Source organism: Electrophorus electricus, chromosome 6 (genome assembly GCF_013358815.1).
Source record: "Electrophorus electricus isolate fEleEle1 chromosome 6, fEleEle1.pri, whole genome shotgun sequence".
In the NCBI taxonomy this organism is placed as follows: domain Eukaryota; kingdom Metazoa; phylum Chordata; class Actinopteri; order Gymnotiformes; family Gymnotidae; genus Electrophorus; species Electrophorus electricus.
Window position 1 is genome coordinate 24,606,443 of NC_049540.1, and position 27,949 is coordinate 24,634,391.

The window sequence follows — 27,949 nt, forward strand, 5'->3', positions numbered from 1 at the left end:
AAAACACATTCAGACTTCCAGAGAATGTTACGGCTATGGTTTAAACCAACACAGAGGAAGGGGCAAAGTAGGGAATTGATTGGGTTATTTTCAGAGCGTTACAGAGTACAGTACAATGGTGATTTAAACACCATATAAAACACATTCAGACTTTTAGTCTCTAGCAGCAGCTATTAGGTCATTTCTATTCTTGTTGGCTCACTTAAGATAAAATTAGCATTTAGTTTCTGTTCCATATTTTATAAAGGTTTACATTGCAAGTTACTCTTAAGAGAAGCTATCTGAAAAACATGAAACAAGAGACCAGCCCTTAATTTGCACTACACAGCTACAAGCTGTACAGTGGAGTAGGTTTCATCTCCCCATTCCCTATAGGCACTCAATGCCCAACCTTATCGGTGAGGAGGAATACTGACCAAAACAAGGCTCATGCCACAGTACTGGTGAGGGCTCCTCTTGCTTACATGACCCACTGCTGAATGGCCATGAATTGTTCTGGGCAAAAACAGGTCTCAAAATCCCTTACATTTAGTACTGCTGTTCTGTTGTGTGGCTGGTTCACCAACGTATAAGCATTATTCCTTGGTCTATGTTTCTATATTCCCCACACTTGTTTAATATTTCCAATACATTTTATTCCTTGTTAAAATATTTCTGTGGTATTTCATCCATATCTTATGGACGCATGGCAAGTTTAAGATTAGCAAATTGGCACACCTCCATGTTACTAGAAGGGGAATATGTTCCAGATGCAAGTTACATGTTCAGAACGTGGACCATGCCAGAATATTGGCCAGCATGGCACTGATGAGGATGCCAAACACAAAATGACTGTTATGGAGATGGAGAAGAAAAGAATCTGAGGGAGACACTAATCATTACTCTACAGCTCTGTAATTTTCACTGACTTGTTTGGGGTTTTGTTGTTTTAAATTGAACATCAGGTCCTACAGAGAAACTCCCACAGTGCCTCGTCAGTTGGCATCACAGCCTTAATTTGTATGAATCCCAGCATGCCATTGAAGCAAAATGTGTTTCTCCATTTTTGCCTTCCAGGAGAGAGCAGCTACTGAGAACAGCTCAATCCTGCTACAGGGAGAAAAGCAACAAAAACAAAATGTGCGATGCTCGTCTTTGACGATGTCCAACTACGGCGAGCTGTGCTTCTGGGCAGCACATATAAACCGTCTTTTTCTCCGATTTTGCTCAGACAACTGCACAACAGAGCCTCCTCCGTGAATGCATAACCGAGAGAATGACAGCAGTTCATTAAGGCAGGCTTTGGCACTCCACAGCAGATGTTGCAGAATGCAGAACTATGTAACACGTGGTTAATGTTGAGAGGCCTTCCGCATTATTAAAAGCTTCCATATCGGAGATGCTTTAAATATCTTGAATGAAACATATGATTATTTGGGGAATAAGCAACTGCATAGTGCCCAGCTATAGTAGTTCAGCTACACTCACCTTCCTCAAATCACATTTACAACGCCCATGTAGCTCAAAAGACCCCATTATGGTCATTTGTGGCAGTATAAATGTTTTTTGCATCAGAAACTCAGAGCCTGGAACCCATCTTTCAATCAGGTTAATCCAAGAACTAAAATAAATATTATTATGGAAGCAACCAGTTATTTAATTCACAACTACAGTGGTCATGCTAGGGAATGCTTAATGTCAGATGTTTTGAATCTGCCTTTCAACTGCCTTAAGTCAAATTAATTTATTATTTCAAAGCAAAATGTCCAAGTGACCCAAGTCATGATAATACTCATTACAGACAAATGTGCAGATGCTGACTTATGCATGGTACAGTGTCCAGTTGAGTAAAATAGGGCTGGATATACGAGGAGAGGAGAAGGGAGATGAGACGAGGAGAGGAGACAGGAGACAAGATGAGACAAGAGGAGATGTATAATTACAGAGAGAATCAGTATACTGGGAATAACCCAGAAAACAACCATCTTAAAAAGAGGCCTAATGCCCACCAGAGGGACAGGGGAAAAAGAGCCAGACATAGCAACCTCATTCTCATGGAGACCTCAAGTCTGCATATGGAAGACTCTAATCACCACAACCAAAACACTGAGCCAAACTCTGGAGAGAACAGTAGGTGTGCCGCTGGGTGTTTATTATTGCATGTGGTTGAGGTAATCCGCAGACACATTTGGATAGCAGTAACGCGTGCAATGAAGTGTGGCAAAGGGGTAGGAGTATACACACTGCTGTGAATTCCATGGAGGGGTTGGGTTGGTTCTGAAACAGTTAAACGTCTACGTACCGCATCTTTGAGATTCAATGAACACTTGTGCTCACACAGGAGTTGAACAATCCCAATGTTTCCACTCGCAGCTGTGAGAACAGATAAAAAGACCAAGCCTCAGTCTTCCTGCTGGAAAGGTAGATTGGTTGAAAAGGCTGAACATCTTTATGCAGTAATCAATGTGTCCACAGTGTGCCATGGAGAGACACAACTCGACTCCCTATTTATACCATTTCCTCCCTTACAATTAGCACACCACCCTAACCAAAATTACTCCACCATATGCTACACACACAAAGGAGCCAGCAATTACCATCAGGCAGGCGATCGGCCTGTTCCCTATAAATGGCCTGCCTCTTTACCCTGGCAGTAACCCTCTGACTGACTACTGACCTGCCATGGGCACGTGAGCCTCCAGGTGGCTGTAAGCACTCCAGCTCTGTCCTGTACTTTAATCCCCATGGCACAAAGTGCTGGGAAAAAGCTCAATGGTCAACAGATAATGGTACTGACAGTACTGCATTCTTCTGATTCAAGGGCAATCTGGCTTCCTGAGAAGCAATTTCTCTGAAGTTGAATAGCATGCCTCTCACTGCCTCCAAAAGCTTTGACCAGCAGTCTGGTATAGTCAAGTTTTAATAAGGTACATTCAGTCCTGGGGCAGGAGGCTGCTTATAACAAATGCAGCAAAATCTCTCTCTCTCTCTCTCTCTCTCTCTCTCTCTCTCTCTCTCTCTCTCACACACACACACACACTCACACATACTCACTCTCACGCACACATTCACTCGCGCGCACGCTCACTCGTGCGCACACTCTCGCGCACTCACACGCACTCGCGCACGCACACTTGCATACACGCACTCTCACGCACTCGCGCATGCACACTTGCATACACGCACTCTCACGCGCACACTCTCACACGCGTACACATGCTCTCTCACGCACACGCTCTCACACGCACACACGCTCTCACACGCACACACACGCTCACACACACACACACACACACACACACACACACACACACACACACACACACACTCTCTCACACACACACACACACACTCTCTCACACACACACACACACACACACACACACACACACACACACACACACACACAGACACACACAGACACACACACACAGACACACACACACAGACACACACACACACACTCTCACACACACACTCTCACACACACACATATTCTGAAGAAAAAAATCAGACTGAATAGTGCAGTAAAATCTAGAGGATCCCTGGTCTTGAACACCTCTTACCTGCGAGGTGAAGAGCGGTCCTTCCAGAGCTGTCTTGAGCATCAACCATACATTTGGCCTGTAGGACCAAACACAGAGTTACATCATCAACCATTACATCACCAACCAGCATGTCAGACTAGCGCTCAATGCTGAGAAAGCACAAGTCTCTTAAATGCTGAGTGTGAGAGGAGGGGATATATGATGCATCAGATCTGACTGCAGAATCCAGTTAGTGGCCATGGCTTCCCCATTTAGCTTTGTTTCTAGTCTATGCAGTATTGATGTACCATGAACTGTGATCAGTGACATTCAGCATTACTAAATAATGGACTTATGTGCAACACAGAGGCTGGTTTGGCTGGATTTGGCTTTTTGCATGAAAAGATTTTGCAGAACATTTCAGATAAACTGTAAGATGAACACTGTACTTTTGAAGCATGGACTGATCATCTTTGCACCTGCAGCTCTAGAGAGGTTAAAAGGGGATATGTGATTGCCAAAGAATCAGACCTGCAAACAATTAACCTGTCCAGTGTAAACACCTGCACAGGCATTTCCCAAAGTGGTCACATTGGATGTGAACTGGAATCCATTAGGAATTCTAGGAATGAATGGAAAGCCTCGTGTTGCTGTAATGGCGTGAGCAGGGCAGGGCAGAGAGCAGCTCTGGCACAGGCTGCAGGAGGACAGCCTCGGCTGTCTGGAGCAGCGTGGGAGGTGGACAGCCACAGAGCCGCGGGAGGGGCCTGGCATGCTAACAGCATGTGTGGGCAGCTCAAACGCTCACGTGATGCACACCAAACATCACACAGCCAGTTAAGCATGTACCAGATGGCCCAGTGTTTCATAAACGTGCACAGCAAAGATCAGAGAACTGTACCAGAGTACAACTTAAGGCAATTTTGTAAGTCCCCTGGATAAAAGAATCTGCTAAATGCCATCAATGCAAATGCACTGAGGATGTACAACTGAGAGTAAAGGAAAAATATGTCTGTCATCATTTTCATGTCATAACAGTGACCATGGTAATGGTACACATGATAAGCAAACAGTTGCTCTGTGCACAGGCTCATTATCAGGTATGCATAGGGCTGATTTATGTTGTCATTCCAAACTCCATTTGGAGACAATGCAGCTATTATTTTGCAATTATAAAATCTTCACAGAATATAGACTTCAAAATCAGCATTAGTTTTCAAACAATCAAAGTACATGAGTGTCATGGCTGGGTACCAGGATTTTTTAAATGAACACCTGCTATCCGCCAAATGTGAATAAATTCTTGCGTGTAGTGGGTGAAATCGTCAGCAGCTCCTTGGCAGACTGTTAAGATCTTCACATTACTTTAGGCTGCATTCAAACATAGCACAGACTTTGCTGGGTACCCTGAGGCCATACAAACAAACCTCAACAAAATCACATGGCCTTGATTATTTGTTTTTTATCATTCAAATAGCAACAAGATGCATGTTGAGTAGTTGTTTTGGTGGTTAAAAAAAACAAAAGAATAAAGGATTCTCTGATCAATGTCTAAATAAAAAGGGGAAACTAGAAATTGGACTGCTTTCAGGCATAAATAGATGCTTCACATCAACTCTAAAGGTAACATTAAATGGCCTGTTAATGGAGTTTTTCCCGACTAATTGTAAATCACACTTTGTTAGATTCAAGATTAGAAAGAGAAATGCATAATATTGCATTACCTGTATGAGTTTTTTGGCACATTCTAGTTGGTTGTTTTTGGCAGCAAGGTGTAAAGCAGTGGAACCTGGAGCAAACAGGATAAAAGGTGAGTTCCTCCCCTAAGAACTCCATTCAGCACAATAGAAATGACCTCAAGAGTGGAGTGTGCATGAGAAAACCATGAAACTGTCATTCTCCGATGAGCAGGAAAAAAGAGGCCCCAGTCATCCTAACCTGAAGCATCCACTACGGACACATCAGCTCCATGAGCCAGAATGACAGCAAGGCACTCTGCCTGCCCACGGGTGGCTGCCACATGCAGACTGAGGGAGAGGACACACAGACACACAGACACACACACACACACACACACACACACACACACACACACACACACACACACACACACACACACACACACACACACACACACACTTTGAGAATGAGTACATGATAATTCTAATATGAGTACATGGTGCACTAGGACGCTTGCTGAACTGTGAAAGTCCCCAACACAATAATGATGCTGAAGTGTATCTGGTATGGCTGTAATGTGCCACCAACATTCCCGGGCTACATGAGCAATCTCTGAAGGGCATATACACAACTGTGTTCACTGGTCTGTAAACACAAAGGCCAAACCAAAGCATAAGCGAGATCAGTTTCTCACTTTATCTTATGTGGCATAAATAAAAGCACAATACCCACTGAAGAAATGGACAGTAACAGAGAATAAGTTCAAACAGGCTTTACTAGAGGACGTGGGCAAGTAGTTTTAATCATTAATCCATCATGCATCATTGTCAGTCACTCATGTATGAAGTGCATACTTTTTCAATTCCCAAAGATTCCTGGAATCACTGACCCATGGGAAACCAGCCATTCAAAAATCCATCAGCTCATTTCAATTCAGTTCAGTTCCACAGTGCTCTTGAGACACAATAATGAAAGGCATTTATTCAGACCTGTCAAGTCGATATCTACCATCTCATTATCAACTGCTTCCGTGAAGAACAGATGCTCACAGAAGTTCAATGATAAAAGATGAATCTGAACCAAAGTTAGCATAATCTGAAGTTAATAAATGTAACAAAGCATTGCATCAGATTAGCGCCTGAGAGCCCAGTACATGATCTGTGTGTTATTTTAAGGATAAACACGTTCCAGGAAAGTAGTCCAATAGGAACCATATCATCACCATTGCCCCTTATGTTAGAGGAAACAACTGGATCACTCCACTGCACCTTATCTTAGGGGACAACCGTCACGTCATCTTATCCTATAGAACGCAACTGGAAATTCATTCTGTAAAAAGTTCTCTAGGTTACAATGTGTTATGTGAAATATATTGCATTAATCAAGGTCACTCCTGGAGAACCAATATATTATCTGGCAAAATTATTCTAAAGTGTAACACATTTGTAGAGCAAATCTATGTTTTTTAGACAACTGAACCAATCATGATTTGTTCGATCAAAGTCCATCTTAATTTATATACATCAGAGACTGCTGGTGATGCATCATATTACCTTCATATCTGTTTGGCTATTTTCCTACAAATCCTTATTTACTACAGGGATAACATTTAACACTTCTAAGCTGACTTTTAATGTCTACAAATGCATATTTGCCCATGAAAATCTGGGGGGGAAATTCTTTTCAGTTAAATGTTATTTGCATAGCAGACTTGGCATGAATACAATTCTCTACTAACTTGCCTGTGAAGTCTCGATATCAGAACACCTTTTCAAAAAGTCAAGGATAAACATGTTCTGTCTGGAACCTAGTAATAATCAATGTTTAAAGGCAATTCCAGCATTAACACAATCAAGTACAAAGTCGAGAGCTTTTAAAAGTGAATGATATGGTCAGCAGAGTATGTAATGAACAAATGACAAAATATCTGGTGCAATTGCCCTATTATCCACAAACACTGGGCATGTTCATGGTGATTAGAACGGTTCAGAATGCCACAAAAGCCTGTGGCCTATATAGCTTACATTCCACCAGCTTGCAAAGCGTCCCGTGGCCCAACACAATGGCCTCTTCTCATGGTCAGATAAAGAGTGAGCTTATGATGGCATTTCCTCTCAAAGTCAATTGCACTGAGACTATGCACTGGAAATTCAGGTCAGTAGTGTCTGGATGCATTGCATCTGTGGTAAAGACATCAGCTCAGGGGGTGTTCCTCTGTTGCTCTGGGGTTCAGATACTAAAACACTATAATCCTGGAAGGAACATTGCCCATGTATATTAAAGGACTGAAAATAATGTTAATGTATAACACATAGCTGAAGAGAGAATGACACTAATATTTGGTCAGTGGACAACAGCTTGCATTAAAAAACAAAACCTTACCACTTTGACACTATGTCAGTGAAAATATCAATTACCTTGGCGACAACATGAAATGACTAACATAAAGCAACCTGGAAGTGAAAAGGTCCCCAGTTTAAATCAATGGGGTGTAGGCACAGAATTCTAATCTGTCTGAGATTCCCTGAGAGGGCATTTGTTCTGTTCTGTTCTGCTTAGCACATTCTGGGCACCCAGAAAGCCTTGAGAAATGAGCAAAAGGCATTAAATGGAAAATGCAATCTGATTACAAAGTGTGACTATGCCAGATGTGCATACCCACAGTGGAACGAAACGCACACTTAATACAGGAGCAATGCTGAAGTGCATCTAGAACGTCAGCTTTCATCTGCCCTGCTAAGCACATATGACTACGAGAATTCTAAAAGCATTCTCCTTTACTGCACTTCTGGGCGTGTGTGAGGGCCCCCTCTGATTCCACCGCTAGCCGTACTCACGCAGACTTGCCCTCGCTGTCCAGCTTTGTGGCACAGGTTCCTTTCTTTGTCAGGAGGGTGGTGACCTTCTCCGCCTCACCATGCTCCACAGCACTGAGGAGACGCTCGTCATTCTTGCTCCATTCATTGGTCTGAGGATAAGAATGTCAGTTTCATTACAGTAACACAAAGCTAACCAGTCAAAAGATTTTCGGTATTGGTCAGAGACTTACACTCTCATTCTGTTGCTTCATATAAGATTTTCTGAACTTTGTTTTGAACAGTGAAATTAATTAATTTAGTGCATTAACTCAAATATATCAAGCTCATTAAAATTATAAAAATTTACATCTTTGCATTAAGTGTTTCCTAAATAGCTGAGGACAAGGTCACCTTGAAAGAATATTCATTACTCACACAGCTATCAAAACAGGCATGTTGAAGTCAATGGGTATTACTGCAGTTCTCTTATATACAGATGGACTTGCACAGATGGTGAGTTTCAAAGATCAACATCAAATTTTATTCTTTACATTTAACACAAAGCCACAAACCTTCACATCATCCACCGAGTTATGAGATTTCCTGATAGTTCTACCAATAAAAACAATTGCACATGAAAAGAAAGCAGGCTGAGGAGTTAGCAAGGAAGATGACGTCCTGCCGCAACAAGTGAGAACGAAAAATCATTTAGGAATTGGTCAATGCCTAAATGTCACGACTCTCTGAAATGGTTACAGTGGGTGAGAGGTGGAGACCACCAGGGCAGCACCACCCGAGAAGGCCACAAAATCAACTGGGGTCCAAGTACATGGTAATAAACATTCATTACAGACAAGCAGCTAGCTCTCTTTTACAGTGTTTTTTTAAGATGTCGATTAAGGCCATGGTGCAAAAGATGAGGCAGCATGAAATAAATAAGAACTGAGTTTGAACATGATTGGATGACATCAGTCGGCATTTTATTTTAGACTGCGAGTGGAGACAAGGCAGCGGGAAGGTAGTTCACAGGGGTCAGCCAACAAAATGCGGAGGTCACTTCTAGAGTTCATCACTATTTTTGGAAAGCACTGCAATACTACACTTCCTGCTGACAGACTATGGAAAACTCCATAGTGCTATATTTGTAAACTGCTCCTATTTGACCTACAATTCACTGGCAGCTGGTATAGCTGAAACTATATTTACAAATCAAATTAGCCCATTTATTTTTGAGATTAAAAAAAAAAAAAAAGATCAAACCACTTATTCTTTTATTGCTGTGTGCTGCACTGAATTTTAACTGTTTTAACTGGAGGTCAGCCCTTCAGCCAACACAAATAAACAATTCCACTGACATACATCTGGGTCACCTTCGTGACGGCACAGTCTGTTTTGCTTTTGCTATAGGTCATTTGCAAGTCCTAAGATGCACAAATTGTTGCATGAGGGTTTGTGCAAATGAATCAGTAAGGGACATTGTTATTTTAAAGTAGTGGGTAAACAGACATTAGATACAGATACTGCCTGGTGGTGGGGGGCAAGTTATAGAGTATTATTTACATTGTTAAACTGTCCTTGCAGCTGCTGCAACACATAATTTATGCTTCAATTAATACATCTCTCCTGTCAGTGGTTTGAAATCTTGGCCAACTAATTAAAATGTGTGGGCCCCAGCCACAGTTAAGATGAGTGGGCCCCGCCGACAGTTAAGCAACATGATGCATTGACCGTCAGAAACAGTGACTGGGAAACTGGGCTGTGGTAGAGAATACAAATTCCAGATAAATCTAAATCAGAAGCTGTTGTTTTTGTACTACCAAAAATAAACGGTACCCGACCAGACAGCAGTGAACATTTAACAAGATGAACATGTGCAAGATATACTGATGCAAAGCCCAATACTTATAAGAAAGTGCCTTGTGCAAAGAACCTCTAAAAAGCAGACTTTGGATGACAAAGAGAGTCATCTAGTAGAACTGGTCACAACAGATTAGCACTGTGTGAAATCCGCCCACTGCTGGTCACAATTCTACAGGAAGGAGAGGAGGTAAGGCAGCGCTTCTCAGCGCTGGACCTGGAGCAGCCCAGCCTTGCATATTCAACTGACTCAGCTCATCGGCTCATTCACAAATACTTCACGAGATGTAAAACATTGTTCAAGGAGGTAGAACACTAAAAGGTACAGAGCACACCTACTCTAGAACCAGGACTGAGAAACACCAAGTTAGGCTATTCATTTTAAACAAAATATGAAAGCTACATAACTCTAAACATTCTAACATTGGCCAGTCCTAATCTAGACACTCAAACTAGGCAAATCTACAAATTGCACCAGCTTCCAAAAAAACAGGCATTTACTTCATTTCCTGTATTTCTCCAACAATCATGTACAACTCCATCTGCTTTAACCCTGTCTTACATAACCTTATCAGGAAGGAGGAGTGACTTGTAACCCATCAGGGAACATGGAAACCTCTCCACCCATTTCTTAAATATAAACACTTAACTGTTATCTGATTAAATTCTTCCTCAGCAGAGCAATATTTAAGGAACACAAGGCAGCTGTGACGAGTAACAAACTAAACAGCCCAGTAGTATAAAACCCCACGGGCCTCAGTATTCTGTTCACTTGTAACATTTGGATACAAAAGGTGAAAATTAAAGGATAGAATTTGTTGACTTGAGAATGTCAGTACAGTGAACTCCACCTCAGACACCAAAGGAATAACCACAGATATGACCACAGATAAGCTAAGCACCTTTATTCAAGCTTTGAGCCAGACCACAAAAAACTGCAGTTATTTCTGAAAGGCTGCAATAACCTAGTCCATGTCTCTTGACATCTGATTCGACATCGGTATCCCAGTGGGCCTCTGATCCAGCCAGCTACATGGCCTCATCTACAAAGATTAGTGTGATGACACTTCTCCAGTTCCTCCTCCACCCTATGGGAGTGGGAGAGCTGCCATGCTGAGTCAGTAGTGACCCATTTTCCAGCCATTATGGCAAAGAGACTGTGGTGAATAATATTCATGTGAAAATGAGCAGACTCACCCTACCTGGATACTACAGGTTCACAAGTTACTATAATTTGACTATTATAATCTACAGAGTTGCTGGATCTGTTGTGGCCCAATTGTAATGGGTTTCCTGCAGGTTTTATATAGAGACTACCTAGACATAGACTGAAATTAATTCTGGACAGGTTGGACTCTTGTTGGTCTATGGTGATTCTCATGGTTCTCATTTTAATGTAAGAATGCTTTGGGATGAGGGTAATGGGTTTTCCTTTTAAATTTGGCTCATGGAAGTTTTATTCCTTTTGTTGTCAAGCAAGTTCTTTTCTTGCCCCATTTTCATTTGGTTTGTTCTTTAGAGGGTCAATACCTAGATTTCTGTAAAGGCACTTTGTGATGTCTCTTTTAAAAATAATTATACAAATAAATCAAGTGTATTGCCCTGCAGATTTTAGTTTTTCAATGGCATTGCATTTATCAACATTATTATTCATACCTACATTATATTCAGCAAAAGCTTTTAAATACATTACAATGAACTGCATAGGTTTTATACTGAAAACAAGCATGAGAATTGCACTCAACAAAGATGGCAGTTGCGCGAACAAAGTTTAGGCTGCCTGCCCCTGTACACAGGCCAAATGGATCATGTACTCATGTACTATGATACTTCATGTGAACCAGTCACTGGACCGCTTGGCTTGCAAACTAATAGCTTCTCATATCCTGAGGCAGTACAATTTGAGAAAAGCCTGGACTATGACCTCTTATCGCACAAGTCTCTCTTCAAGCCTGGCAAAGATTCATTTTATCGACAGGGGTACCTCTGCTCACAGCGGCAGAAGACAAGGCATTTTATGTAAACTGGTGAGCACACACACAAGCACTATGGCTCTGGAGTAAAATAAACTCAATATATCTTTGTTTGTCTTTGTTTATTATGTGATTAAAGACTCGGAGGAAACACAGAATAAAATCACCTCAGCTTCTTTTGAACTGGCTTTATATGTTCTTGGGTCTGGCAGGTACACTGCTGATAGATAAGACACTGAGTACAGACTGCCAAAACATTGGCAGAGTATTCTTAGTAAGACAATTAACACATGAAAAGGGATAGCAACTCAAGAGATCTGCCAAACCTTCTAAAGTATTCATTATAGTATTATAAACAAGAGGAAGAGAATATTACACAAGTGCAGTCTACTGCCTATTGCATTCATGAAGAATATAATGGAATTTCTTAGGAATTAATTTTCATAGCCCCCTCTAGCAATGCCAATTTATGAGGGTGAAAGTGTGCTAAGATTGCAATCTCCCTTAATCACGTTAGTAGATTTTCAGGCATGCAGCATATTGATGAAAAACTCAAAGTATAAATGGCCTGGAAGAAACGGAGAGACAGAAATTGCATGCTCTGCTGTGCTGCTCAATGTTTCACACATGGCTTGGGTCTCTAGAGTGCAGCACCGTGTGCTGGAGAATCTTCTAGAAGTACCAGGGAGACCTGGAAAAAAGTTCAGATTTATGCTGGTCAGAGCAGACAAGCAACAGCTGGTAAAGCCACTCAGATTTCTACTAAAGTCTTGGTCATATTTTCACCTACAGCAATGATGTGGGTTTAAACATTCTGCCCACTATCTGCATACCCCAGTCCCCATGAACACACTGACAATCACAAACACATGCAGAACACACAGGGCTCTGTACAAAGCCCTGAGTACTGCCATCATGTTGCCACATACAAATCAGATAATGTGCAGAACTGCACAGAACTGTAGAAGGAAATGAATACAGTCTGTCACATCTGATGGTTAAAAACAGCTGTTAGCTGAGCAGTACCATACAATTCTAAAGGAAATATTGAGGCATTCCTACATAATCCCACTGCAAAGCAGAGCACCTCTGAGTAAGAAAGGGGGTGTATCTGTGGTCCTGTGGCCTAACGGAATAGTTATGACTTCCAGTATTTGCTAACAAACACAATACGGAAAATGTCTGAAAACAATGTGCCTTCTCACAAAGAACAAGAGAAACTGCCTAAATAATTAAAAGAAATGTCAAGTAGTGTACATTATCTTTTGGCAGGCATAAAGATAAATAAATAATATAGAACTATTTTCAGGCAAGAATGCACATGAATGGGTTACAAAAATTCCAAAACTCTGTAGCTGAGACCTTCACCTAGCTTTGAACATACATCACCCCCCCCCCCCCCCCCGGCAAAAAACTCCCAAAAACAAATGGATGTGTCCTTGTGCTTTTTTAACTCATTTGATTCAGCTTGGATCCTGTCCATACTCTTCCTAAGGCCACTGTCCACCCCCTCCTCTCGAAGGCCCCTGTGCTTGATCAGCCTTGGCAGAGAGGCAAGTGAGAGTGCAGGGGAAGACTGAGTGCATCATGATGCTGGAGACTGACGGGAATCCGTTTACACGGCACTGGGCATCAACCCCAGAGGCTAAACAGGTCACGGCTGAGTGAAGGATGAGTTTATGCCTGTAAAGGCAAAGGAATGAAGGCTAAAAATAGTCGGTTTTTTTTCTTCAGCATTCTTTGGACTCTCCCACACATTCTTCAAAAAACCTGAACTTAGTGTGTGTCGATTTCATTCTGAGACTATTCAGAATAACTGTGTTACTAGACATCCTTTTCAGATAAATAGAGAGCTAGTCTCCTCTCAGATCAGCTTCTTGTGCTATTACTTCAGCTCTGCAGTTAAAACCAGGGAGAGAGGGAAGTAGAGGGAGAAAAGGATGTCAGATTTATTCTGACATGAAATTGATCACTCATCAAATAAGCAAAGGACATGCCTATGATCTCTTCGAAACATAACCAGTCATAAAAATCAAGCAGTCATCAGCTTGACAAATTTACATGATGCAGGTTTTAAGTACCTGCAAACATGTTAACGGAGCATTTCAGTGTATCTGAATTCTGCCACTCCCCACAATTGCATGCAAAGGAGCTTAGAACTGGATATTCAGACAGTTGCATTAAGCAAGAGGGTGTATTGTATAATCCAGAGAGTATGTGTGTGGTGTGAAGGGGATGAACGTGTTGCAACTAGGTCTGGTTAATCTGCTCAGCATTGGCAGCTAGGACTGGACTAATATAGTCACTCTCTTCTCACTGGAAGTTCCTGCTGTGCCAATTCTCATCTGCTTTACCATCCGGGTAAATTCATTTTGATCGGTTGCCTGGAACTTTGTCTGAGGTCATCATCTTAATCATGACTACTTCTTCATTTAGCATTCTGTAGTTGCAAGTACTTGGTTGGTCCCAAGAGCAGATACATAAGAATATAACCAGAGGCAAAATGAATTAATGAAAAATGACAGATAAGCAAAGAAAGATGAGAATAAATTCAAATAACCCTTCAACTAACATGAGTTGTGATCTGTTATAGAAGGTTAATACTTCTGATACTATTTCAAGTGATTGTTTTTATGTTGGCTGACGCACAACAATATGCAATTTATATACACCTGACCCTGTCAATAGACACAGCTATTTATGATGTATGCATCAGTCACTTAGAGAGGGCAGAGGCATATTTTCAAATGGCCAGAGCTAAGGTCAACCCCCTTTAACGTCCAGGTAGTGAAAGGCAGCGTCTACTAAGGGTGTCAGTCTAGGACAAAGGATAGCGAGGAATTAGCGTGTACAGACACAGCTGTCTGCTGTGTCCCAAGAGTATGGGGTTGGGAGGGGGGGGCACGTGTTTTCTTTTTAGCAGCCATACTGAACTCGTATGAAGGCTGCAAAAAGCACTGCCCCAAATTCAAGACACAAAATTGACTTCCAGTCCACCAATACCACAGAGAATTACAGGTCATGAGAGTTTTTGTTTAAACGGCAGAAACTGTTTCTGTATCCCCCGCAGTCATAGCTTATGGATAGTAATAATCTTCTGATCTAAAGAATATAGTTATTATTCAAATGGAGTGAAAAATTCCTCATCCTCCAGTTAGTTTAAAATGGATTCACTGATTGCCTGTGTTTGGGATGTGGTAGGACACTGAGGCTAGGGAACCAATTGCCTTGGTTATGATTAGATTCTAGCTGAGGTGAGATGGGCATTCTGTTAGAAATCTACAGAAATCTGTCATTCTATAGGTGTAATGCATGCTAATTAATGTAGCAGCATTTAATGATTTACATTTCATATTCTACCTTTATTATATGATCTGGCTTAAGAGTTAAACGTTCAAGACTTGAAGGACTGTATTCCACATGATATACTTCATACAGTCACCACTGGAACTCTAGTGCTTCAAAATTAGCCTTAAAATATGAGAGCTTGGCCACTTAAAAGTTCACTGGAAGCCTTAAAAGATCCTGATTAAGCACCTACCACAATTTTTTAACTGTAATGTTAAAATGTACCATAAATACCCTTGCACTAACGCATTTATATACAACATTAACATCCACAGTGCTCGCCAAAGAAATAAAGTCTTGCAACACAAAACCGAAAAAGAATTATCCAGTATGAAATACAAAATTCAAAAATAAGTGAGTAGCTCCTTACATACCATGATATGCATGTCAGCTGTTGGCTGGGTACCTGGTGTGGAAGTAGAAGCCTAAGCACTACACAGGAGCCAAAGCTCTCATGCAATTTCTTTAAAAATAAGAAAAAAGTGTGCATGCAAGACCCACAAGTGAGTTCCTAGCAAAATAAACACTTCTCATATTACTACCAAAACATACATGCATGACAGTTAGATTCAAGATCTTTGCAGAAGATATTAGAACCACAGTTACCTGATGGCCATTTTAGACAGACAGACAGACACACACACACACACACACACACACACACACACACACACACACACACACACACACACACACAAATATGTGCTTTAGTTCAAATCCACAAAGCACTAGACAAACTTGATTCCAAACCATTCAGTAGAAGACGTTGAAACACTGGAACTTGAACTAGCTTCCAAAAAGCATGCAGATGTAACGACGCATCTCTTACTGTGACAATATTAAACCATGTACATCTAACATGTAAAAGGCACTGCATCATTACCAGATCAACCTGACAACCTGCTGGCTTCAAATATTTATATTGGCTTTCCTGATCTCCTGTTTTGCCAAAGAATGAATGGCCTGGCACTATAAGACATTCCACAGCAGTTTGTGGCTGATGCAAAACCTAAAATATAACCAAGAGGCTATTTTCTTTATGGTTCTTCACTGGCTCTTTGCAAAAGTATCCCCTGTACCGCATCGTACAGATATGTGCAACTTAATTGGTCATACACTGGAAGAAAAGGCAGAGACTTGGCATAACTTGACAACCTAGCTCCACAACTGAATTAAACTCAAGGAACAAAAACAAACAAACAAAAACAAAAACAAAAATCAAAGTTATGAACTTCTAAACAGCCAGATCACTAGAAAAGCAATGGAGCCATTTCATTGGTTTACATTTTTAATGTTTACATTTTTAATTGGGACCATATTTAATATCATGTAACATATTCTTGTACTTAAAGATCAGTACCAACTGAACCAAAAAAACCCCAATACTGATTCAGTATGGGACAACTAATCTAAAACCCCCTTCTGATTCCAGTCCCTGATTAGTACAGGGAAAAATATCCAGGCACATCATCAGGAGATTTATTTATTTTTTTTACACAACTGTCAAAAGTAAGCCTACTGAGATTCTTTAGAATAATAGACATGCCTACCTACATAGCTTTGTTACCCCACAATCGAGGTGATTCTGATGTAGGAGGATTTATTTCTATACTTCTAGTAAAAAAAATGTTACTAAGCAACCAGGCTGTTAAGAACACCCACTATTCTGAGTTAAATCTGTTTCACACAATATTTGTCAGCAGTTACAGGCCATATTTTAGTAGGAATGTTTTTCATTTTTATGCACCATCAAAGTAGGCCTCATCTCAAGCAATTAACCTGCTTTTTATGCCAACTGAAAATACTGCAACGAATCAAAGATGTGTATATTTTTAAAAATTACCACAAATGCACAGTGAAAGCAAATCATAAAATATCTTTGTAGTAAATAAGACATTTGCATGCAAGATAATGATATCAAATTTAAGCTCCAAAGACTCCAATAACTTATCCAGCCTGTGTGCTTATTTTGTGTTTTTTCCTCAGTGCTAAGTTGCTTTGGATAAAGTGCCTGCAAAAATAATGACAACATATGTCATGACCTCTGGCACTGAAACCACCTTTAAAATTTAAATAAAACCTTTTCGGGCAGATTTTAATGTTATGCTACATGGCTACAGGAGACAGGCATAGAAATGAGCGCCAACAATGGCCACAGTTGAACCAGTATGAACAAGCACAGATGTTCAAAGAGGTGCTGTAAACGGTAATGTTCTGAAATGTACTTGGTGCTGTGATGACCACAAACAATGTCAGAATATTTTAGCTTCTGACCAAGCTCAAAAGGCAATGGTCTGGAAAGCAAACACATAGCCCTACATTTATGAATATTTAAATCTCTTCCCAGCAAATTCTTCCACAGGAGACTATGAGCGATGACCCTCTATGGTCACTGAAAGGTCTGCTGAATCACAAAACAGTGGAAGTAAGTCACTTCCTCTTCAGCTCTTTCCCCTCTTTGGAGGGCAGAAACTCCCATCAGATACAAGTCACTCCTAGCCATGAGTCAGTTATGATGCAATTATGCACAGTTCCACCTTCCACCTTGAAAGTTGTTCAGTGGCAGGAGACAGGTATATATATATATATATATATATATATATATATATATGTGTGTGTGTGTGTGTGTGTGTGTGTGTGTGTGTGTTTGTGTGTGTGTGTGTGTGTGTGTTTGTGTGTGTGTGTGTGTGTGTGTGTGTATACACACACATATATACTAATACAGATACATGGAGGTAGTAATAATGAGTACCACAGCATTATTTGGGAATGACAATAGGGTCTGATTTCCTATACAAAGACTGACAGATCCAAGACTCATCTTAAACCATTCTTACATTAAAATGAGAACCATGAGAATCACCATTGACCAGCAAGAGTCCAACCTGTCCCGTATTAATTTCAGTCTATGTCTAGGTAGTCTCTATTTAAAACCTGCAGGAAGAATCACCTTGTATCAGTCCTCTAACTTGGAGAAAGAGGACAATCTTTAGGATACAAATGAAACATTTTCGTCTAGGGTTAGTATTGTCCGTAGTGTCCATAACCTGTTTGTCCAGCATTCATGTTAAACAAAGCCAAAACAAGTCAAGTAAGTTACAAACTCTATCCTAGACATATTTTTTTTCAGGAGACCAAGAAGTAATGGACTACCATAAAGGGCATGGGCAAAACACTCATTCAATACATGTTTTTATATCCATTTTCATCTTAAAGACTCCATTTATTTATTGCTAAAAATTAATCCAAGTTCTATGCATCATAAACATATCTTGCTCCTGCTTATACATCACAGATGCCTCACATAAGCAAGACTCCATTCAAGTGAATCAACACTGAGCTGAGCTCATTTGTACTTACATCAGTCTTCCTGAACTTTGCTTTGAGGCTTTTCATGTTAGTCCATGCAGTTCACAACAGATCCAGGCGTGTCTGAATAAAATCAGAAGTTGTTACATTTTACACACTGAAGGGCAAGGTCAAATTGGCACATACATTTCCTACTAATAAGGCTCCTTCTGGGTGCTAATTGTTATGTCATAAGGTGAATAGGCCTTCTGCCAAAGTCCCTTCAACAGGAAATAACTAGCAACCTTAGCACACTCATGTCATTGATATTCCTAAGGCGCAATCACTGTTGCAGGGGTACCTCAGCGGGAAAGTAAAAAAAACTTCAGCTTGGCCATTCAGAGTATTCGGCTAGCTTGCTAGCTCGTAGCACATATCAGATAAGAAAAGCAAACAACGTTTTTATCAACAACCTTCTGGAATAAGGGTAACATTGTATTCCAAATATAACTAGCTGACGAGAATGACAACTACAAATGCAAACAATATTAAAACACATGATTACATGTTGTTTCTGGTATCCAGAAAGCTGGCTAGCTTACATGTTATTATCTATGTCCCCAAAAAGCCGCTCAAGACTACTGCTACCAAGATACTTCGAATTCGTGAAACAATTGCACGGGAGAAGTGTTTTCAGATTCTGAACACTTACCCACTTTACAAAAGTTGAACGGCACAGACTTGTACGTTTAGTTGCAAATAGACCCGTAGAGAGAAATAAAACCCTTCACATCGCATTTGATGCGTTATATTTATTCAAATGCACTATGCTGGTAATATGCGAAAAGCTATGAGACATGCAGCCTTGCAAGAACAATTCTGCTGTTCATCGACAAGACCCCCATTCAAATGGCCTGTCTCGAAGCCCGAGCAGAGGCGCTCGCTATGCCTTTGATTGTTCCCCGGACAGAGTGACGTCACTTTCTGTGTCCTCGTGACTACAAGCTCGTTTCTTTTTTATTCAAACCGGAATGTTTCACAGCTAAAATAGCCTGCCAGGACGGGTAACTGCTGCAGAAAATATAAACTGCTTTATAGTGCTATCTACATAACTGGATAGCACTCCAATAGCTGTTTGCTGTTTGCTGCTGAATTTAGTTTAACCAAGTTTCCATCGGAGCGGCACAGTGGACTCAACCTTCACAATGAATTTGCAGCTAGTCTACTAACATCAGCAATGTTTGGAAAGTGCGCCGCAAGGTGGATAAATCCGACGAGTGCGCTTTGATTCACTTGAGTGCACATTTATTGTGTAAAATAGCCCTCAGGGTCTAGAATGAATAAAATGCAGAATTGAGTTTGCTCAAAGGAATTCGTAGACGTCATGGAAATAACAGAATACGGTCCACCAATTTAACCAGCGGTTCGCTTTCCATGTAAATGCCTGATAAAAGGCTTGTATCTCCATCCTTAATATTAAGGTATAGACAAAAATAAGAAGTTTTTCCCCCTAAATGTTTTTGTCTAACCTTTTGAGGTTTACTTTTAAAAGTCTAAAAAATATACCATTGTTATGTAAATCATTCAGATTATCTACCCTAATTACGGTTTTTCTGTTCTTCTAGAACCACTTGACTACTAGTTCATACAAATGTCAGATGCCCAATAGATCAGTCATGACACCTTTTTAATCTCCTCACTTTCCTCACAGTTTTGGTTGGGTTTTTTCTGTTCAACGACACCGCTTTATTCCTTCTTGAAATAATATTTTCTGTGACTCACCAAACGATATCGGATTTTCCCTGTATCATAGCTTCAGCAATGTACAATCTGCAGATGTGATAGGGTCTCCGCTTTAAAAAAAGAAAAAAAGAAAAAAAAAAAAGACCCTTAGAACAGTTGCTACCCATTATTTTTAAATTACTCACACCGTGACCAGTAGCTCTACCACATGAGAAATGTATGAGTCTTTGTTATGTTTATTTGAGTGAATTTAAATAACTTTAATATCATATCTGAGCACAACGTCCTGCACTTGGAAGTATGTGTGGTATGGAAAGTATGTCTCTTTTCTTTTTTTCTAAGAGTGTCTAAAGGCATGTCTGTGGATATCCTTTTTGTAAAAGCTTAATTTATTTTCCCATTAGACCACGTTTAAGCTCAGTGAGAAGCTGCAAAAAGCCTTTAATTCCTCATTGCTCCAAAGAGGCCACACAGTAAAATAATGCTGATATACTACATAAAGAAGAGATACTGTAGATTATATAGAATATATATTCATGGAAATCCCCACATCTTGTGCAGAAGTATAATGGAAAGATTTTCTAACGTATGAACCTCAGATATTATCATGTTATTGCTATTGTTGCTATTCTTGTTGATGATTATGATGATGACATAATCATTCGCTTGCTGTGTTATTGCTATGGTGATGAGACACAACCTCATGTATCATTCAAACCAGATTACAGTCATAACCTTAGTATGATTCATGGTTATTGAATGGGAAATAATATTGGATTTTAAGGAAGTTCCTCCTACTTAAGATCTACTAACTTGGCCTGTTGGAGTCAGAATCAGATTCTTTTTATTTGCCAAGTACAAAGTGTACAAAAAATTATCTTGTTGTATGTGTCAACATAAAATTAAAAGCACAGTAAAAATGAGAAAGATAAACTTTATGTGAAGTACTTGTAGACTATATATAAACTACACACACACACACACACACACACACACATACACACACTCTCTCTCTCTCTCTCTCTCTCTCTCTCTCTCTCTCTCTCTCTGTCTCACACACACACACACACACACACACACACACACACTTGCTTGTGCTTTGTTATGTACTGTGCACTCAAAAAATCCTCATCAATTTAACAGCACATCCTGACATGCTAGTGTAGGATCCTGCTGTGGGTCCCACCACTCTCTGGGTCTGCTTGACCAGCTTGGAACATTTGCATTAGTTACTCTTCTACTGGAATGAACAGCCTCACCTGGAATATCCAAAAATCTTAATGTGTCATGTGCCATCTCATCCCTCTCCAAATTTTAATTTGCTTCATGATCTGCAAACCTTTTCATGGACTTCTAAATGTTTGATGTTTTAAACCTTCATGATGCTCATATTGATATATTCACATATCTAATATACTGTACAGCATAATCAGTTGTTTACCAGATGTTTACCACAGTCACTGGTTACCAGGTTATCTAATGGATCTTTGTCTGATCTAAGTTCTTCTCTATAATCCTACTTTTGTAATTAAACTTTTGTGATATCCTACTACCCATCTGGATCTGGAATTCTGTAAAGCTTTTTTGCCAAAATGTTTATGATAAAACAAACAAATAAACAAGCAACAACTAATATGCTATTTACATCAAATTAAATGAAAATTAGAATTGTTAATGTGGGCATGTAAGTCAATATGTCATTTGTAAATACATAATTGAATAAATAAATTACTAGAAAAATTAATGAAGGCGTAATTAACCATGACAAATTATCATGTTCTCAAATGTACTTACGAATGAACCATAGTATTGATTGATGCTGAATGTCCCAGTGAAGTCCTACAGGGCAATTAAGAGGTATTCATTTTAATTCTTGTCTTTCCAGCAGAGGGAGGCACTGTTCTCTGGTATCTTCTGTGGCATTTTAGTCATATTCCCCCATCGTGCTGTCTGAGACACATCTTCTCCTTCTCCTGAGCCCTATCTATATAGCCAGAGAATTTCCTGGAGTATGTTTCTGGAAGTCACCCATCTTTATATTTTACAACTGGAAAAGGCCATAAGAATTATAGACAGTCCATGGAGTGGTGTGAATAGATAACACTGAAACTGAGACTGCACTTAGGCTGATTAAAAACCACAGTGAGCACTGCTGACACAAAAATACTACGTACATCTGCAGAGCCTGCTATAATCAATACACTACATAATGATCACAGGAAATACATTCCATGCTTTTTTTCAGAATTTTTACTATGCATTAAAACATATTTTTACAGCTAACTAGCAAAACATGCAAATTATTATTATAAATTAAATAGCAAACACTGAATCCTACAAGAACATCTTAGAGAGGTGAATATATATATATATATATATATATATATATATATATATATATACACACACAAAAGCAAGCATGAACATTAAGAGATTAAGTGTCAGTTCCAATTCTAAAAAGATTTATTTAAACATCATCAAAGATAATGAGCCAGAATAACATTTTTGAGAAACTAAAATGAATATATATTGTGCTTATATACATATTATATATAAAATGGATCTATATTTTATGCTTGTCAAAGCTGGTGTGTGGTGTCATGGATGCTCAGCCTTATTTTGACCCAGTAAATAATCATAGGGCCATATATAGGTATTGTATAATTATAAAAAAGATTATATAGGTATCTCAGTCACTACAGTCATGGCAAAAGGTTTTAAGACTGACACAAATTTTAGTTTTCACAAAGTTTACTGCCTCAGTTTTTTTTTTATACATATTTTTGTCACATGTTTATAAGGTATATTGAAGTACAAGTCTAAGCATTTCATAAAGGTTTTTAAAAACCTTTTATTGATAAATACATCCAGTTTAAGCAAAGACTTAATATTTACAGTATTGACCCCTCTTTTTTAAGACTTGGCATGCTGGATATCAGCTTTTGGGCAAATTCTTGACTGATGGCAACCCATTCTTACCTAATCAGTGCTTGGAGTTGATCCCTGTTTCTGTGTTTTTGTTTGTCCACCCTCTTTTTGATGATTGACCACAGGTTCTCAATGGGATTGTGATCTGGGGAGTTTCCTGGCCATAGATCCAAAATGTCAATGTTTTGGTCACTTTTGCCTTTTGACATGGTGCTCCGTCATGCTGGAAAAAGCATTGTTCATCACCAAATTGCTCCTGGATCATTGGGAGAAGTTGCTCTTGGAGGATATTTTGATACGATTCCTTATTCATGGCAGTGTTCTTAGGCAAAAATTTGAGCAAACCCACTCCATTGGATGAGAAGCAACCCCACACATGGTCTCAGGATGCGTCACTGTTGGCATGGCACAGGACTCACGGTAGCGCTCACCTTTTCTTCTCTGGACAATCATTTGTCCAGATGTCCCAGTCTGAAGGGGGCTTCATCAGAGAAAATAACTTTACCCCAATCCTCTGCAGTCCAATCCCTATACTTCCTGCAGAATGGTAGTTTGTCATTTATGTTTTTCTTGAAAAGAAGTGGCTTCTTTACTGCCCTACTTAACACCAAGCCATCCTCCAAAAGCCTTTACCTCACTGTGTGTGCAGATGCACTCACACCTGCCTTCTGTCATTCCTGAGCAAGCTCTGCACTTGTGGTAACCTGATCCCATAGCTGCATCCTCTTTAGGAGACGGTCCTGTTGCTTGCTTGACTTTCTTGACTTGCTTGGATGCCCTGAAGCCTTCTTCACTGCAAGTTAACCTCTCTCCTTGAAGTTATTGATGATTTCATAGATGTTTGAATTAAATCAGCTGCCTTGTCCTCATTAACACTTTGTCCTGAGCTAACGCAAAGATTGCTGAAATGATGTTAGCAGGCCATTTTGTGGCAGGGCAGAAATGCATTGGCTGGAATGCAGTAATTTGTTAATTTTCATGGTTAAGTATTGCCATGGTTTATTTTAGCCTTCCTGTTATGTGACCTGTTGTGTTCTCTGGATTTTGCCTTTGTTTCATTCCACTCTGGTTTGTTCTTTTGAACTGATTACCAGTATTGTATTTTTTGGACTGTTTTCCCATTTATTCTCTGGCCAGCCAGGTTTGCACAGTTTTTGCCCTCTCTGTCTTGTGACATGTTTCTGTTTCTTGGATTTCCCCTCTCCTAATAAACCTGAACTGCTTGATCTTATATGCAAGCATCTGAATTCTATTAATTGTGTCAGGGCATCGTAATGTTTTTTCTGAAGGACATCAGAGCATTGTTGATCATTCTCATACATAGTCTGTTCTAGCTGTTTTTAGATATCACTCATAATGATCAGTAACATATTTGGGTAAAGACTATTCTTTATAAACATGTAAAAAGCACAACATAGAGTAATATTCTGTCACGGGACGCTTCCCCGTGCAGGTGGGGGTGGGGGGGGGGGGTCACCCTTATTTGTAGCCATGCCCTCCATGATAGCACGCACGTTCACGGGGTTTAACGTCTTGTGTTTTGTCTGTCTATTTAAACCTCTGCTAGTGTGTGCATCGTGTAGGTCATTGTTTGTTTGCTGATGTATGTTAAACGTTTGTGTAGCCAATGTTAAATGTAGCTGTAGCCTGTGTTTAGTTAAATGTATAAGTCATGTTTGTCGGTAATGTGTGTGAGTGCCATAGTCGCAGTATGTGTTCTATGTCAATAAATGTCTTTCGCTATCGAGGGAGTCTGTGCGTCCTGCTCCACACCCATCGGCACTCGGGCCAGCGACAACGTTACATATTCTTTATAATCAAATATGTAGGAAACACAAAACACTGAGTAAACTATGTCTAAAATAATTTAAAAGACAAGACACGAGTCACAAAAATCAGTAAAAGACTGCAACAGAAAATCAGAATACAAATGTATCTTTATATATATAGACAATGGATGTCACCAAAAAAATGCAAACCCTTGAGTATGTAATCATAAAGCATATATCACTAAACTACTGTGCCCTTATATTTTTTTAGTATGCTGTTTATCCAGGAAACATGTCTCTTGGAGAGAAGTGTGTAGACACCTGGTTTTTTGGGGTCACCACATCCATTTCCCCCTGACACCACACCCACAATGTCATTATTACATTCCAAAGGTCCACCAGAATCACCCTGAAAAGAAAACAAAGCTTGTTTCAATTCCCTTACTTTTGCTAAATAGAAGCAATTGTAAAGGGCCAAGCATAGATTAAACTCGAAAATCTGGCATACCCAACATGCATCTCTTTGTGCCTTTATTCCCCCTGCACACAGCATATCATCGGTGATCACAAGGATTTCACGGTAGAAATCTTTGCACAGGTTCCTTTTCACCACTGTCACCTCAGCCTCTTGCAGTGTTTTACTGGCTTTCAAGACTTCTTTATTGGTAGTTCCCCATCCACTCACAATACATTTTGTTCCAGCTGGGACATCTTTTCCTAATATGGGGATTGTCTTCACTTCCACTCTTTTTTTTATTAATTTGGGCTTTTTGTGGAGCTATGTATTAAAGCAAACAACCAAACAACAACAACAATAACAACAACACTTTAATCATAGCGCATGGTATATGAACCTAATGCTGGGGACACCCCAAACTGACACTGAAGAACTAAACTGCGAATGACTGATGTTCAGCTCACTGCCATACCTCGTCACCTGTGTGTGCTAAATTCGAACACACCAGACTACACTTGATGAACGACACCCACATTTGCTCTGCGCCTGTGCAAAAGAAAATAACTCGAAAGGAAACTTGCTTCCTGAAGATGCAAGCTTCTTATAACGAATATACTGAATTCTGCGTGACTCCAAACTCTTCTTGAGCACCATTCCTAGCCATATACATGCACAGCATAACGTCATGGTAATGACACATGTTCAACCTGCTCTCTAGATACTAAACACAACAAAATTACTTTCCGTGAAATAAACAAAAAAAATATTACCCTATCATGCTGCCTGGGTAGATCAATCCATAATCCGATAAAAATACTAATACGGTGTACGTATAGACTGAACAGCCAGTCAAAAATCTCCGTCACGGCCGACACCGATTGAAGGTGCACAATCGCATATTTTACGCTTGGACACGTGTCACTTTCTGAAATGGATGATTTTGTCCCCACCACTTTTTGAAAGTGTACCCTGAAAATATTTTAATGGTTTCCTGTAAAGTTGTCTTTGATTCATTTATTCAACAATAATTTTAGTAAAAACTAGTTGGTTTTAGTTAATAAAACGAAACGCAATGTCAAATCAGAAAATGTTTATAAACTGCTTATAAACTGTAAAATGCTTATAAACTGACATTTCGTGAAACGAAACAAATTATTTTTAATAAAAAAAATAGGAAGCCATTTTGATACAAATATATCTTATTTAACCCACTTCTTGTATTGCTCAACGTCATAAGATTGACAAACGCGCGATAAATCCTTTCATGAACCTCTTCCTTTCACTTACAGCGCTCGTTTCTCTTCAGTGAATTTGATCTCTTAAGAGAACACGAATTTGAAGGGCAGCTGATTTGATAGCAACACCCGGTTCTCACTCTTGTCACCAGAACCTTTCAAAGCAAAGTTACGCCTATGCACAATCGTTAAAAACAGCGCTAACGACGCCATTAAACGACCTAACGACGTCTGACGGTCTATAGCGGCCTAATACATTATTAATTTAGAGCTTTAAAAATATTCTCATGACTTTAGAATTGCAATAGGCTATGTAAAAGAGCTTTACCTTAACTAGCATGATGTCATCCTTTTTTGAGTTCCTGCTGAATGTTTCAGGGATATGATAACTTTGGACTCCAATATGCTGAATGTTTTTGCTTTTTTTTGTTAAAGAGAGAGCTCCTAAAAGGATGCTTACTGATTGTGGAGGTCGTAGTAATCTGAAAACAATGAAAAATAATTTGGAAGCATTTTTGGCAATATCAGTACAGTGCAGTAAAAGATGCCATATTTTACATAAACAATAAGACAGTTTTCTTGTGCAAATACACTGTAAAAAAAAAAAAAAAAAAAAGGAAACTTAGAAAAAGTAACCACCATACTGGCTTAATATTGTGAGTTAAATGAACTTCAAATAGTACAATAACCAGACGACAATGTGTGTCATACTTATTATTTGAAGGTTTTCCTTATCTGTGCAGTTTAAATTGAACACAAGTGCCTACGTTTTACAGTGTGCAGCAGTCAAAACCCACTGGTCCTGAATCAATATTCCTCCACAGACATGCTGGTTTTGTAACTGAATGGATACCAGCCATGGCTTAGGTTTTTTGACCTTCTTCCCGCCTATGATGGAGACCTCCATGCAAGCTGTAATAAGAATCACAGGTTATTGGTACTGATAATGCACTGGTTAGTGCAAGTGTTTCTAGGCACAAAGTAGATAGCAAACCCCATTTACCTGTGTCTTGTAAAGTGGTGAAAAGCAGAATGAAATTATAAAATAAAAGTTGTTGAATATTCATTATCTTGGTTGGTCAACCACTAATCAATGTAGAAATGTCAATGAATGTAACTGTGGGTAATTAACACTCAGTGCTTAAATAGGTTTCAAAGAAGCTAGAAAAAACTTCACATTGCTTATATTCTCAGAACAGAATATTGTGGTTGCATTTGTGGTCATGTGTTTTTGGTAGGGGTGATGCATGTTTTCATATGCTTTTTCACAGGTTTGTGAGGTGCACCCCCCCCCCCCCCCCATCCTCCACACATACACACACCCACGGACACGCACGCATGTAAACGCTTTAATTATTTATTTATAT

At 39.7% G+C, this 27,949-nt stretch overlaps 2 protein-coding genes across 3 annotated transcripts in view; both read right to left on the bottom strand.

Annotated features, from left to right (window-relative positions):
• rai14 (retinoic acid induced 14) overlaps nucleotides 1-19,380 on the bottom strand; it is a 29,353-nt gene extending 9,973 nt beyond the window's left edge. For both annotated transcript variants that reach the window (XM_026999370.2, XM_026999369.2), the window contains exons 1-7: nucleotides 19,163-19,380; nucleotides 18,523-18,594; nucleotides 8,024-8,154; nucleotides 5,445-5,533; nucleotides 5,231-5,295; nucleotides 3,546-3,603; nucleotides 2,282-2,352 (exon numbers count right to left, since the gene is read on the bottom strand). In XM_026999370.2, coding sequence (XP_026855171.2) covers nucleotides 2,282-2,352; nucleotides 3,546-3,603; nucleotides 5,231-5,295; nucleotides 5,445-5,533; nucleotides 8,024-8,154; nucleotides 18,523-18,558 — 450 coding nt within the window. In that variant the 5' untranslated portion in view covers nucleotides 18,559-18,594; nucleotides 19,163-19,380. The remainder of the gene's footprint in view (nucleotides 1-2,281; nucleotides 2,353-3,545; nucleotides 3,604-5,230; nucleotides 5,296-5,444; nucleotides 5,534-8,023; nucleotides 8,155-18,522; nucleotides 18,595-19,162) is intronic.
• A 5,660-nt stretch (nucleotides 19,381-25,040) lies between these two features.
• On the bottom strand, nucleotides 25,041-27,726 carry LOC113570766 (granzyme K-like). The gene is made up of 5 exons (XM_026999382.2): nucleotides 27,586-27,726; nucleotides 27,350-27,494; nucleotides 26,911-27,064; nucleotides 25,399-25,668; nucleotides 25,041-25,299 (listed from the first exon to the last, which is right to left on the bottom strand). The coding sequence occupies exons 1-5, from the start codon at nucleotides 27,647-27,649 to the stop codon at nucleotides 25,132-25,134; spliced, it is 801 nt and encodes a 266-aa protein (XP_026855183.2). The 5' UTR covers nucleotides 27,650-27,726; the 3' UTR covers nucleotides 25,041-25,131.
• Nucleotides 27,727-27,949: the final 223 nt, after the last annotated feature.